The sequence below is a fragment of the Hipposideros armiger genome, unplaced genomic scaffold (genome assembly GCF_001890085.2).
Source record: "Hipposideros armiger isolate ML-2016 unplaced genomic scaffold, ASM189008v1 scaffold_138, whole genome shotgun sequence".
Lineage (NCBI taxonomy): Eukaryota > Metazoa > Chordata > Mammalia > Chiroptera > Hipposideridae > Hipposideros > Hipposideros armiger.
The window spans coordinates 3,070,039-3,084,571 of record NW_017731488.1 but is presented as its reverse complement, the minus strand read 5'-3'; the positions used below and the strand labels follow the sequence as shown (position 1 = coordinate 3,084,571).

The 14,533-nt window shown below is 43.1% G+C and overlaps 1 protein-coding gene across 3 annotated transcripts in view; it reads right to left on the bottom strand.

The window, feature by feature from the left end:
- WDTC1 (WD and tetratricopeptide repeats 1) overlaps nucleotides 1-14,533 on the bottom strand; it is a 76,414-nt gene that overhangs the window by 13,334 nt on the left and 48,547 nt on the right. For all 3 annotated transcript variants that reach the window (XR_002124843.1, XM_019650239.1, XM_019650238.1), the window contains 4 exons: nucleotides 6,986-7,032; nucleotides 6,431-6,542; nucleotides 3,506-3,693; nucleotides 628-810 (listed from right to left, as the gene is read on the bottom strand). Coding sequence is in view for 2 of the 3 variants with exons in the window: in XM_019650239.1 (XP_019505784.1) it covers nucleotides 628-810; nucleotides 3,506-3,693; nucleotides 6,431-6,542; nucleotides 6,986-7,032 (530 nt within the window). In the remaining variant the exon portion in view is untranslated. The remainder of the gene's footprint in view (nucleotides 1-627; nucleotides 811-3,505; nucleotides 3,694-6,430; nucleotides 6,543-6,985; nucleotides 7,033-14,533) is intronic.

Below are 14,533 nucleotides of genomic sequence, written 5' to 3'. Positions count from 1 at the left end.
GTACCTTTCTTCTTTACCTTAACAACCCCAAAGGTCCACCAACAACACAGCTGTGGACACATACATTCCAGTGCTTTACACGTAGGTCCTGCCAGCTGTCTTGGTCCTCACTACTATCCCATTATCCTCATTTTACAGATGAGGAAGCTAAGGCTCAAGGCCTAATCCAAGTCATGTAATGTGTGAGGAGCAACAGTGGTCGCCCAAGCCCATGAATGAAAGAAAGCAGGCCAGACAGTCCTACACCTGTCCTAGGAGGCCATTTAAAACCCAGGTTGACGGAGCTGCTCGGGTCTGGGACTTCTGTGGAGGCTCTAAGTATAGTCTACTTTTGTTTAAAAAGAAAAAAGAATAAAATTACATATACAAAAAAGAAATTACATGTACGAGGTTATAACTCTGTGCAACACTCATAGTAAAAGAACAAGCCAAAAATATTATACACAGTGATTTCTTTCCGGTGATGGATCATGGGTAATTTTTAAATTACAATTCTCATATTTCCAAAATAAGCATGAAATAAAGTTGTTTTTAAAAACCCACCTCAAAAAGAAGAGGGCATGGCAATGAGGGAAAGGGTCCGCAGGTTCCCAGGGACTTGTCCGCAGGAGGCTGAGCTGTTCATACCTGTGGTTATGGATCATGCGAATGTCGTAGAGCCTCACGAAGGGCCCACTGGCCCCCACCGCCAGACAGTTGTTGTCCTGGGGGTTGACGGTCAGGCACTTGGCCTCCACCAGCTGGCCACAGTACTCTGTCAGGTCAATCAGCACCTCCGAGTGTTTACTGTTCTCCCGAAGGTCATACTGGCTGTGAGAGAGGACAGAGTTAGGGGACTGGGGGCCAGGTGTACAAGGCAGGGGAGAAGCCAAGGCTTGTTATGCATGGCGGGGGGGAGGGGGCATTGCATTGGGAGGAGCTTTGGACCGGTTTGTAAAGAATATCAAAAACCTCTCCCATTTCTTGAGTGCCCACTGTGTGCCAGGCTCCTGTATGTTTCTCACACACTGTTTTATTCTAACATAACTCCTTAAGGTAGATACTACTGCACACCTTAAAAAAAAAAAGCAGATGCCAGTATTATTGCTGAGTACTAACACTTAGTGAGAAATTGCTTTGTGTCCATATTGTCCCTAAGTGTTGCACATGTATTATCTAATTAAATCCTCACACCATCCCTAGGTACCATTAGAGCGCTGAGGTTCAAAGAAGTTAAATAACCTGCCTGGGATGACACTGCTAGTAAATGCAGAGCTGGGATGGCTTCCTAAGGCTGCTCTGCTCCTTAATTCTAATTCTTCATTGTAAATCTAGTTTCTTGCAGGAAACAAAAGAAGCATGAAGGTGACAGAAAAGAGGACCTAGAGATCATCTAAAAGCTACCTAGAAACACCAAGCACCAAGAGGAGCCCAAGATTCCCATCCAGGTGGCAAAGGTCATGCCAAACGTCCACCTGGCAGCAGCACACACGCATCACTGTAGCTGCAGGCGGGGGGCGGGGGGGGGGCACGGATTTCGCTGCCCAAACACAGGTACATGCAGACTGGGAGGGAATTTACCCTGTGATCACCTACCTCCTGCTTCTGGACGGCTGCTCACTGTGGCTGCTGGCCGCTCACGCTGGCTGCTGGCTACACACGGTAGCCCATGGCAACCCATTGCAGCAGGGGCTGTGGCATACGCGTCACCGGCGACTCAAGGCAGCCCCGCTCCAGGTTGAGCTGTTGTTCAGCATCTTAGCTGCAGAGGGCAGTGTCACTGGCCCTCATACGTGGGATCCGAACTGGGACCCTCTGGCATCCCAAGCCTGCTCTTAACCAATGTGCCACTCGGCCGGCCCCATGATTGTACTTTTAAAACCAAATTCCTCAGTCTGTATTTCAAGACCTGATTTCAAATCCCTCTCCAATTTTGTTCCTCAGTTTTCTAAACATGGGTCAATAAAACTACAGAACTCTTTATCCAGTACATGCCACGTCTACCCCTGCCCTCACAAGCTCTGCTAAAGCTGGATGGAGTCCATTCTGCTTTTCCTGGCCCATCCAAATCCTGTGCATTCTGGAAGGCCAGTTTATGCTCGGTGCCTAGTGCTCAGGCTCCCACCCAGTGCCCAAGTTGCTGTCCTGACACAGTCTGGTCGTTCAGGTCAACAAGTGCAACATAGATTTGGACTCGCCACTGACCAAGTCTTTCCGTCTTCTAATCTTCTAAATACAGCAGGTCCTTGAATGTTTTTTCCTTCATTCAATGTTGTTTCATTACAATGTTGATGAGATGCCGTAGGAACTTAACTCTTGTTTATATTGTATATCAGCTTATGGTAAAATTGTTTTCATGATATATCATTTCACTTAAAGTCACAGAACTTATCGATGATGTTAAGTGAGAAGGTACTGTACTTTGCTAAGGTTTTACAGGCACTATCTCAGTTTCAATGCTCAGGCCAACAAGGGAGACACTATGATAATTCCCATTTTATAGGCAAGGAAACAGGTTCAGGGTGAAGTGACTTTCCCCAGTCAAACACTGAGTGACAGAGGTAGGACTTGACCTCGGGTCTGTCTAACCTCAGTGCCCTGCTTTAGAAGCTGCTGTGTTACCGTTCATACATGACTTAGATACCTCTCCTCCTTTGTAACAGGGACGTGGGCACAAAGTCCTATAAGACCTTAAGGGAGGCAGTTAAAGCAGGGTGGGAAGATAAAGAAAAAGTTCTAAGGTCATATCTGAACAGAGGAGTTAAAGAAGGGCAAGAGACCATTTAAGAATGAGGGGAAGTAGAGGCAAAGGTGTGACAACACAGGCCGCTGGAAAGCGGACAGTCCACTTGACCATGTCTGCCTGGCTCTCCCCCTTACAGGCACACACCCACTGACTAATTGTTCAAGAGAAACGTATCAAGTGCCTCCATGTGCCAGGCCCTGTGCTGGGCTCTATGGACCCAACCCAAGGACAAGTCAGACATGGAGCTGCTCTGAGAGAGTTTACTATTCAGTGAGGGAGCATAGACACAAAAGTAAACCAACAAGGAAATAAAATAAAGTAACTGGATGATGATTAGAGTTCCAGAGGATATGACAGGGTGCTGAGACAAAGAATCATGGGGGAGGAGTCTATTTTAGACAGGATGGTCAGAGAAGGCGCTTCTGAGGAAGTGACTCTTAAGCAGATCTCTTTGGATGAGAAAGAGTCAACCACAGAAAGAGTTGGGGACAGAGAAAACCAGGTAGAGAGAGCAGCAGTGTGAAAGCCCAGAGGAGCCAGACTGCATCTGAGGTGGGGAGAGAAGGTTGGCGGGCTGGGATGTAGTGCAGGAGCGGGTCAAGAGTGGGGAAGGTGAGCGCAGGGTAAGCAAATGTTCCCAGCTGTGCTTGTCCACAGACCGCTGCCTAGTCTAATGAAGCTGGACCTCTGCTGGAGGGCAGAAAGTGGTAATGGGCAGGTGGAAGGGGGACCCAGCATGCAACAGGAGGCAGCGGCCCCATCGGTGCCTCAGGCCCTTACCGGATAAGCCCATCCTCAGCAGCACTCCAGAATGTGTTGGGCCACATGGGTGCCGTGGCAATGCGTTTCACCCGGTTTGTGTGGTCTCCAAACATGTGGATCGTCTCCTTTACTGTCAGGTCGTGCACATGCACCTTGGAGTCGGCTGCCCCCGTGATCAAGATCCGGTCCCCAGCATGAGGCAGGAACTGCTCCCGAGAGATTCAAGAACAGGTTGGCAGGCAGTGGAGTAGGGGTGGTCCCCATAGATCGGCCTGGGTGTTAGCACCCTCTTTCCTTCTCCATATCAGATAAGAAAATGAGCCCACCCAAGACAACCCACCAAGAAAACTCTGGATCTTGAGCATCAGCCTACATGCCTAAAGGTCAAAATTGAGACATACACCTTTACTGTGGGCCTGACCACATTGGCCTACCTAAGGAAACCTTTTCCTTTGAGTCTTCTCCAGGTAAGAGCTGAGTGGATAATAATCACAGTGGTTACAATTTACTAAGCATTTACCAGGGCAGGTACTTGATCTTATTGATGCTTGAAATAATTTTAACTTAATTTTTAACCCTATTAAAAATTGAGGTTCGGCACTAACATTCAACAGGACTGTGTTCACTCAACTCTGACCCCCACATGCCCTGCTGCCTCATGACCACTTTTAATAACCTGGTGGGTTAAGGAGTAAATTAGCCTTAAAATGAAAAGGACTTTCAGTGTTTTAAGGGAGTGGGTGTTTTAAACTGGTTCAAGTATTTCTGGAGAACAATCTGGCAATAGGTAGCAAACGTAAAAACTTTCTAGCTTTTGACCCAAAACTTCCATTTCTGAGAAATAATTATAAAAGAAAAAAGGGACCTGTGCATAAGGGCTCAGAGCAGCACTTGTTATAATGACAAATGTTGGAACCGGCTCAAATGCCAGACTTTGGGGAAGGGCTGAGCATCAAAAGGATATATCCCTATGTGGCTATTAAAAAGAACAGAACCCCACCTTCTGATGAGGTCGAGAATGAAATACTCCAGATGACATATGGTAAGAACAAAACAGACATAAACAGCTTTGAATAATAATTTTTAAAAAGTATGCTGTTTCACTGACTCGTTTTGAGGAAGAAAAATATTTGGGTGTGGTGTTGAGTTCTTCTCTCTTGAGTTCAAAAGATTGAATTATCTTTTTTTCTGAATTGAAAAGTTTCTCCCAACCCACAGCAAGGTTGAATGGGTGCTGGGGGTGTGGGGGAGTATTATTCTGTATTTAAACAACTACAGTCCCACTTGACTTAAACGTTCATATAACAGCAACACTTCACTCTTCCCACACTCTAATGGCTCACCGGGACCAGGGCTAGATGGAATTGATGGAATTTAATAATTCTGAGAGACAATTAGTAGTCTTTAATCCTGTCTGGAGACAGCATGCGTTCCATGCACAAAAGAAATAAACAGGTGAACGCTTGGGAAGAACCTGTGGCTGCGCCACACTCATCACTCGCTGTAGCTGCCACCAGGGGGAGCTCGTGGGTTAAGTAAGTGTATCTAGTGTTTTACTACCAGAAGAGAAAGGAATCCTTTTCCACACTTTCTTTCTTTTTTTAACAGAATAGGAGGCTGAGGGTCTATGAATATAAGTGCGCCATGTTCAAGATCTAACTATTTATTAGGGAGTGTCAAGGCTACCATCGAATTCTGGTCTCTGAACTCAATGGTTTGTGCTATATGATGCCAAACTGATGGCTTAGGTCCCTTCCCCAGATCTGACCCCACATACTCCAACTGGATCTGTCATTTCTTAGGGGTAGAAAGCAGCCTCTGTTAGCCACGCAAGAGGCGAACTGGCATTGTTCTGTCTCTAAAATCACAGACGTTCATCTAGGATTGGTCCCTGGGACAGGGGATGAGAAGCAGAGCTTGGGTTTAGGGAAATAAGTAGGCTTTGAGCTCTTGAACCTGCCTTCTTCTTCAGGTATCTTTTAATTCCTCTTGACATTAATTAGGAAAATATTTCTTAGATTAGTGAGGGCTTTCCAAAGGACAGCCTCATTCTTACATACATATATCTATTATAAAATTTCAGAGCTGGAAAAGTCCTTAACAATCATTTCCTCCGACCTTAAACCTGGCAGACCAAGTTCCCAGCAAGCAGAACACCTGTGCTAGGATATTTACTACATCCTCAGAGGGTGCACTCTGCCTTTTGCAAACTGCTCTAAGTGTTGGACAATTCTTTCCTTTATTAGGCCCACATTTGCTTCTGTGGACCTAGGTCTGTTCTCTGGGACCAAAAGGGACAAGTGTCACGTCATTTCCACATAACAGGTCTTCAGAGGTCTGAAGACACTTGTAGTCCGCTTCCCGCCTCTTCTTAGCTCAACTCCCCTCCACCAACAAGTCAGCAGACTCATTTCCTACGAAAGGTAGAACAGCTAAAAGCACCTGTGCCAGGTGATTTTTTTTTTAATCAATCATCTCATTGAACTGTAACATCAGCCCTGTGGATTGCTACTGCCTTTTAAAAATTAAGTGATTTATTTGCTTATTTATTCATGAATCTAGGGGATTTTCCTTAGCTACTTCCTTTTTACAGATGAGCAAACGGGCTCAGAGAGGTCAGGTGATTTGCCTAGTTCACACAGCTTTCAAGAGGCAGATAACAGAGTCATCCAGGCCTGCCTGCTATCTAAATAGCATCCTCAGAACTATAACTTCCACCATCACCACTCACATAAATATAAATTCATCTAGAGCTGGCCTGTTGGCGCTAAGACAGGAGGTAGAATATGGAAAAGAGATAGGGTTTCAGGAATCACCATCAGACGCATCAGATCACAAAGGTGTCTGTGACCCCAGGGGGTACATGGGACACACACATGCAAAGATGACAACATGCACAACCCAGTCACCCTGTTCACTTGCTCTGTGGCTTATCCTGCTCACCTTGACAGAGAAGATATTTGCAGTGTGTCCCGTGTGCATGGAGAGCAGCTTCTTGTGGTGCAGTGGGTCCCACACAATCGTATGCTGGTCATCGGAACCAGAGGCCAGCAAGCTGCAAGCAGAGTGCGGGGTTCTGACTGCTCCTCAAGTGCGTGGGCCCCTTCCCTACCCCACATTCCCAGACGATAAGGAGGTAGGCCGCACAGAACTTGAGAAACAGTAGCTGTTATAAAATTTAAGGCTATCTTGTAAACATTAGTTGATTATCTTCTATTTTATCCTGAGAATTTTTTCCATTATTCCTAAACTTTTATTAGCTTATTAAAAAAAACCAGGGTTCAGATGGTCATCCAACCTTGCATCTATCTGGGCTTCACTGTTTAACTCTGTGTTGATAATGATGGATTAAACTTAAGTACATAGCAGAGAGCAGCAGTCTCTTTTCACTTGGGTCCACTTTTTTCCTGAGATCTACTAAGAGGAAGGAAAGCCCCTTTCTCCCAGCCTCCCCGCTCCCTTCTTCAGCACCCCCTAGGTGTTCCAGCTCATACTTACTCTCCTTTCTCATTCCACTCCAGACAGTTGACACATCCTGAGTGACCCTGGGGAAGCAAATGGAAAGGGATAAGAAGAGAGCCAGTTAGAGGTTCTCAACACTAAGAAGTGGAAGTGAACAGGTAAACTAACCTTTCCATCATCAACATTTTCCAGGGGCATGTGAGTGACCAGAACTGACACTGCCTGGCACCTTATAAAGCACTTTCATATTCGTGGTCTCACTTGATACTGAACACCCCTGAGTCATAAAGGGCAGGTGTCATTGATCCCATTTTGCAGAAAAGTAAACTGAAGTTCAGATAATAGCAAGTAATGGAGTGAGAGCCAAACAAATCTGCTCCTACCACTAGAAGGGACATGTCAACAGTCCCTTCAAGGGACATCACCTTGGTCACAGAAAATTTGCCTAGAGGAGCATCTGATCCAAGGGCAGCCAATTAACTAGAAGGCTGATCTTTCATTCATTTGGCAAGCACATATTTAATTTATCAAGCACTCACTGCATGCCAGGTACTGTTCAGATGCTGGGGGTACAGCAGTGTACAAATCAAAGTCCCTGATCTTTTGGAACTTAATTCCAGTAGGCGGAGCCTGGTATAGTAAGGCAACTTGGGCCAGAGTCTTGAGCTTGAGGATTTGACTTAAGAAACATGGAGACAGAGGGGCAGTTAACAGATACTGAAGTTGACAGCACGCACAGAGAAATCATGACAAAGCTAGAGTTACGAGGAAACAGAATCCATGAAAAGCAGAAGTTCTGAAGTGGCAAAAACGAGTCTTACATGAGAGAAGGGAAAAACAGGTCAGCAGGCATTCTACACACTGTTCTTTCTGTTCCCTCACCCTCCCTCATTCTGAATGGTCCTTGATTTTCATTCAATTATCTCCCTGCCCCAAGTAAGACCACATGTTTCAGGAAATGTAAATCTATAGTTCATTCCACAGTGATAGGCTGAGAAACAGCCTAAGCCAAAGTGGACACGGCATTCACTTGAGCATAGGGACTGGCTCAAAATGAGCCAGTGACCCCAGTCAGATGCAAGGGGGACAGTTGTTAGGAGCTTCTGGAAAAGGAGTTTTCTCATTCTCAGGAGAGAGTCTATGAAAGAGGTGTCTTTCTTCCTCTGGATGCTGCGTGTACTGATATGACACCTGGAATTGCCACCATGAGGGAAGGCAACCTGAGAGTGAAATCGACATGGGGGGGTGGGGGGCTGGGGGTGCGGAGGGGAAGCCCAGCCAAGGGAATCATAGAAAAATGGAGTTACAGTCACCAGAGGAATCAACCCAGATGCCTCCTCTTAAGTGAGCCAATCAGTTCATTATTGTTTAAGGCCATTTGAGTTGGGCTGTTACTTGTGGCCCAAAGCCTCCTCACGGATAAACTCCAACTCATTCTTCAGGTCTCAGCTTATAGGCACTTCCTTCAAGATGCCTTCCCTGTTATATAAATTTGGGAGGAAAGCATTACCCTTTCTGTGGCTTATTATGAGCCGTATTATGGCTCTGTGTCGACATGGTTAGTTGCTTCACCAGACTGGGTCCTGTGAAAGCAGGCTTTTGTGTATTGTGTTCATTGCATCCCCAAGGCCTGGTACAGTCCCTGGCACATATCTTTTGCACACATGACCAAATGAGTTCAGTGGGACTAATGGGAAGACTAGAGAGAGAGAGAGAAACAAATCGAATTCCCCGACTGTCTAGTCAGAAAAGGCCTTTCCTCTGCCGTCTTCCCTCTTACTCTTTGTTCTGTCAAGATTCTCATCTGGGTTGAACCTCATTTCCTTCCAGGTTCTGCACTTATACACATTTCGGATACACTTACTCTGTTCAAACATGTCAGATCACTTGCTGACCTGAGGCCTTTCGCTTTCCCATGGCACTTGGTTGAAACCTTGCCGGTGGCTTTGGTCACTTTTTCTGGGTTAGAATCCTTTCTGTCCTCAGCCCTCTCATTTTCTCACCAGGCTGTAAGTTCCTTGTGGCTTGGGGGTCACATCTTCAGTTTGCAGTTTCCCAGAGTAACAGGGCCTTGAACGACTGCTGCTTACTGAGGGCTTACAAAGAGCTAGGCACAGTGCTAAGCACTTGTGGTAGGCACGACAGTGGTCCCTACAGATACCCATGTCCTGATCCTCTGGAACCTATGAATATGTTATGTTAGGTGGCAAAAAGACTTTGTAGATGTGACTAAGGTTAAGATCCTTGCGATGGGAAGATTACCCCCGATTATCTGGTGGGTCCAAGATAATCACACAAGTCCTTAAAATCAGAGCTTTCTTAGCTGCACAGAATAGAGAGAGGCAGGTGTGAAAGGGACTTGATCTCCTGGCTTTGACGATGGGAGAGGGGGGCCGGGATCCAAGAAACGCAGCAGCCCCTAGAACTGGGGAACGGCAACACAGCCCCGTTAAGACCTTGCTTTCAGCCTGGTGAGACCCCTGTTAGACTTTTGATCTACAGAACTGTAAGATAATACATTTGTGTTGTTTTAAGCCACTAAGTTTGTGGTAATTTGTTATGGCAGCAACAGCAACTAGTACAGCACTCTACATCCATTACCTTGTTTAAGAAATAGGTATCATTATTCATTTCAAAGATAAGAAAAACAGTGCCCAAAGAGGTTAGGTAACCTGCTGTGAAACTGTGATTTATAATAAGAAACATGTATTTGGTCTTCATCCCCATTTCTGGCACAGAAAATCCTAAAATCCTTGGAATTTCCTAAGTGATAAGTGATAAAGATGCCTTGATATTTATAACAAACGCCTTTCAACCACACCTGAGTTTATTAATGAAGTGCTTTTTAGAAAGCACTAAGGATAGGGGCTGGTTGCCAGGGGGACCAATCACATAATTGGAGTGTTGAAACTTTTAGTTCCAAACCCCTGATTTCCGGGGAAGTTGAACGGATCATCAATGGCCAATGATTTAATCAATCGTACCTATGTAATGAAGCCTCCATAAAAACCCAAAAGGACGGAGTTCAGGGAGCTTCTGGGTTGGTAATAACGTGGCGGCTGGGGGACAGTGGCATGCTCAGTAAGGACATGGACGCTGTCTGTGCCCTTTCCCACATACCTTGTCCTGCATCTCTTCTGTGTGGCTGTTCCTGAATTATATCCTTTTACAATAAACTGGTAATCTAGTAGTAAAACCAGTAAATACCGGTACTGCTTTCGGTCTGTGGTTGGGAGTCTGTGGATAGGGAGGGCTGACTCTATGCACTCATCTATGCCATTTTATACAGGGGACTAGACTATGTGCGGGTTTTGGTGTCTGTTGGGGGTCCTGGAACCAATACCCCACAGATACTGAGGATAGTTAAGTTTTTAGGGAGTCAAAAGTTATACACAGATATTTGACTATGTGGAGGCTGGCACCCGTAACCCCCTGTGTTGTTTGAGAGTCAACTGTATTGACAAAAAATATTGATAAAAGGCATTATAAGTTAGAGCACGTGTTTGGGAAGCTACTTTACAAGGAACACAGTGCTTAAGAGGAGTTATTTTGGCCTTGATAAGCAAGACTGGTTTAGATATAGGTACACGATTTATAATTATGTTGAAGAATACAATGGAAGAAAATACGCCTATGACATAACAGAATTAAAAAGTGGGTAAAAAGAAGGCGAGAAAAACCTCCAACTTTTAAGGAGCTGAGAGGAGGGCTCCTAGAGAGGAACAGACCTCTGTGTGCCTCCCTGGAATCCTGGAACTATTTCTACTTAGAGTGAGCTTTGCACACCAGGGACCTGCTGGAAACAAAGTATACAGGGAAAGACTCTGCAATAAAAGCTCCAAATCCCACTTTAGTTTCAAATTACAAACTAACTCTTAGTTTCTGTTTAACATTTTAAATGTTCATAATTACTATGTATTCTAGGTAGCATGGTGTAGGGGGGAGGCGGGAAGAAGGCAAAGAGAAGCATTTTATCAATGACAACTGCGTAGAATTATAGGTGCTTAATGACGATAAAAAGCAAATGGACTTCTAGTTGTTTTATTACTGCTTTTAAATTCTTTACAGACTGTGTACCCCCTTATCACCTGCAAGACTATCCCCACCTTAGTATTCCACTGCTGGGTAGGATACTAGATATTAATATATATGCTCTGATTATCACTCCCTTTTTACAGGTAAGACCAAGTCTCAGATAGATATTAAATAACTTACCGAGGGCCACACAAATGGTAAACACCAGAGCCTAGATGGGAACCCAGGTTAATACACATACGACTCCGAAGTCTTTGGCTGTGTGGAACTACCTCACATGCCACCCTATTCCTACCTGTATTGAAAAGAGATCTCATTGTGGGGCGGCTGGTTAGCTTGGTTGGTTAGAGTGCAGTGCTCATAACACCAAGGTTGCCGGTTCGATCCCCACATGGGCTATTGAGATGCGCCCTCCACAACTAGATTAAAAAACTACTTGACTTGGGAGCTGATGGGTCCTGGAAAAACACACTGTTCCCCAATAAAAAATAAATCTTTTTTTTTAAAAAGAGATCTCATTGCTACCATCCATCACCTTTAGAGAACTGTTTGGAGTTTCATATAAAGTTGAACTTGAATTTACCTTATGACACAGTAATTCCATTTGAGGGAAATGAAAACATTTGTCGTACAAAAACTGGTATAAGAATATCCATAGATGCCATATTTTTAAAAGCCCCAGACTGGAAATAACCCAAATTGGTCATCCACAGGGGACTGGATAAACAAAATGTAGTACATCCATCTCGGTGTATCACTACTCAGCAATAAAATGGAAAGAACTATAGATACGTGCAACAACATGGCTGAAACTTAAAAAACATGCTAAGCCAAAGAAGCCAAACATGCAAAAATATATACTATACAATTCTGTTTACATAAAGTATAAGAACAGGCAAAACTAATCTATGAAGACAGAAGCCAAAAAGTGGTTGCTTTGAGGTCGCAGGGTTGACTGTAATCTTGAAACCATCATGCTAAGTGAATGAAGTCAGATATAAAAAAGCCATATATTGTATGATTCCATTTATATGAGATGTCCAGAATAGAAACATCCATAGAGACAAAAAGATTAGTGGTTGCTAGGGGTGCAGCCCGGGGTATGGAATAGGGATTAACTGCTAATATGGATAAAGGATTTCTTTTTGTGGTGATGAAAATGTCTGGAATTAGATAGTGGTGATGGCTGCACAACTTTGTGAATATACTAAAACCTACTGAATTGTACACATAAAATAAAAAATAAACTTAAAAAACAAGTCAACAAACAGGTGGCTGGGTTTGGTCTGCAGGCCATAGTTTGTCAACTCCTGATGTAAAGGATAGTCTTTGACATCTCTCACAAAGTCAGATCGCTCCTCCAGCTTTTTCTTTTGAGGGTGACTTGGTATCTAATTTACTTCTCTAAACTGATATTGTAAAAAAACTCTTGACAAGTCTTTGTTAGAATTAGGTTATGCTATACCTGTTAGAATCAGGTTATACTATGAGACTGCCCTGGTCTACCAACTATCATATTCAAAAAGAAAACCAATCTAGTTTGAGCTGGCTTGTTTCCAGTGAATTTATGTTCAAATTATACAAGAAACAAAATAGAAACAAAAAGCAATCAAGCCAGATTGTGACAGTGAGATATATAATGCTTGCCACCTGTTTAAGCAAAATATTAAGAAAACAAGTAAGGCAAGAGAGGAAAGCCACCACGACAAGAATACTTGTTAAGTTCTTTAAAACAGTTGACACATGGTTGAGGTGGAAAGAATATGAACTATGTATCCAGACAGATCTCATATAAATCTTATTAATTTTATTTTACCACTCATATGACCTTAGAAATGCTCGGTTTTACTCTCCTTATTTGTAAAGTCAGGTTCCTTTCCTCTCTCTCTTTCTCCACCATGTGTCTAATACTGTGCCAAGAAATCCCACAAGTGAAAGAAACAAAATGGATCAAAGTGTGATCAGGACTTTAAGGTAGACTTGGAAAATCCTGGTGGTGCAAGCCAAAAATGAAAGCAAGTGCCTCCTCCCCTCCCCCCCAAAAAATTAGGACTGTAAGCCACAAACTGGAATTCCAGGATATTTGGCTCTTATCCAGTTATGACAATAAAACTCACTGAGACAAGATGAGCTAGCACATATAACTAAAGGGGGACACTCAGCAAAGGTGTCCAAGGAATACAGAGAAGGGTTTGGTCTATATACCAGAACATCTTAGAATTAATCCTAATAAATATTAAACATAAATCCTCTAATCTCAACCTCCCTCTGGCTCTTTCGGTTGCTGCCACTGCAACAGTTCTCTGTCTTTTCTTAATGAACATTTGTAACTTTCTATGTTGAAACAATTTCAAATATATAAAAATGGTACAAAAACACCCATATACAGAGGGTACCAAAAAAACGTATACACATTTTAAGAAAGGAAAAAACTGTATTAAAATGGAAATACTCAATTTATACCAATAACAAAAGATGAATACAAGTCATGTGTATACATATTTTTGGCACCCTTAGTATATCTTTCCCCAATTCATTAATAGTTAACATTGCCACATTTGCTTTCTTCCTCTTCCTCCCTCTCTTTGTTTACACACACACACACACACACACCTTTTTTCCTGAACCATTTGAGAATAAGTTGCAGACTTCAGGACCCTGCACATACTTAACTATTATACTTCAGTATGTATTTCTAAGAATAAGGTCATTCTTTTATTTAACCAGGACACATTTATTAAAATCAGGAAATCTGACACTGATACAATACTATTTTAATATATAGTCCATATTCAAATTTCACCAACTGTCCCAATAATATGCCTTTGATTTTCCTGACCCAGGATCCAATCCAGGATCACACGCTACATTTAGTTGTTATTTTCTTTTTAGTCTCCTTTAATCTGGAACAGTTCCTTAACCCTCTGTGTTTTTTATGACATTGACATTTTTGAAGAATATATCAGCTGTTCTGCAGAAATGTCTCTCGGTTTGGATTTGTCTATTTCCTCATGATTAGTTTTAGGTAAGGCATTTTTACAGAAATACTACCTAAGTGATCATGTGTCCTCCTCAATGCACATTATCAGGTGGCATATGATGTTTATTTGTCTTGGTTAAGGTAATATCTACCAGGTTTCTCCACCATAATGTTACCATTGTCCCCTTTGTTATCTGTGAGGAAAACATTTTCCCATTGTGCAAATATCCTGTCCTCCATCAAATTTCCACCCGGTGGTTTTAATTACTCATTGAGTGTTCTTTCCTGCATCAATGATTGGTATGGTGTGGTATAATGGTTATAAAATGTTGATTTTCCAACTCTATCATTTTTTCATTTAGTGACGGGCAATTTACTAGAATAAAGTGCATCTCTCTCCCCCACCCCCATACTTTCTTTCTCCCTCCCCCTATCTCTTATTAGTGCAATTTCAGATATTTTTTATTTAGTAGATTTTAATTTGTTACTGTCATTATTCATCCTAATGATCAAATTGTCATGAATTTGGCTAGTATGCCCTTTGAGCTGGCTCCTGTGTCCTTATATTA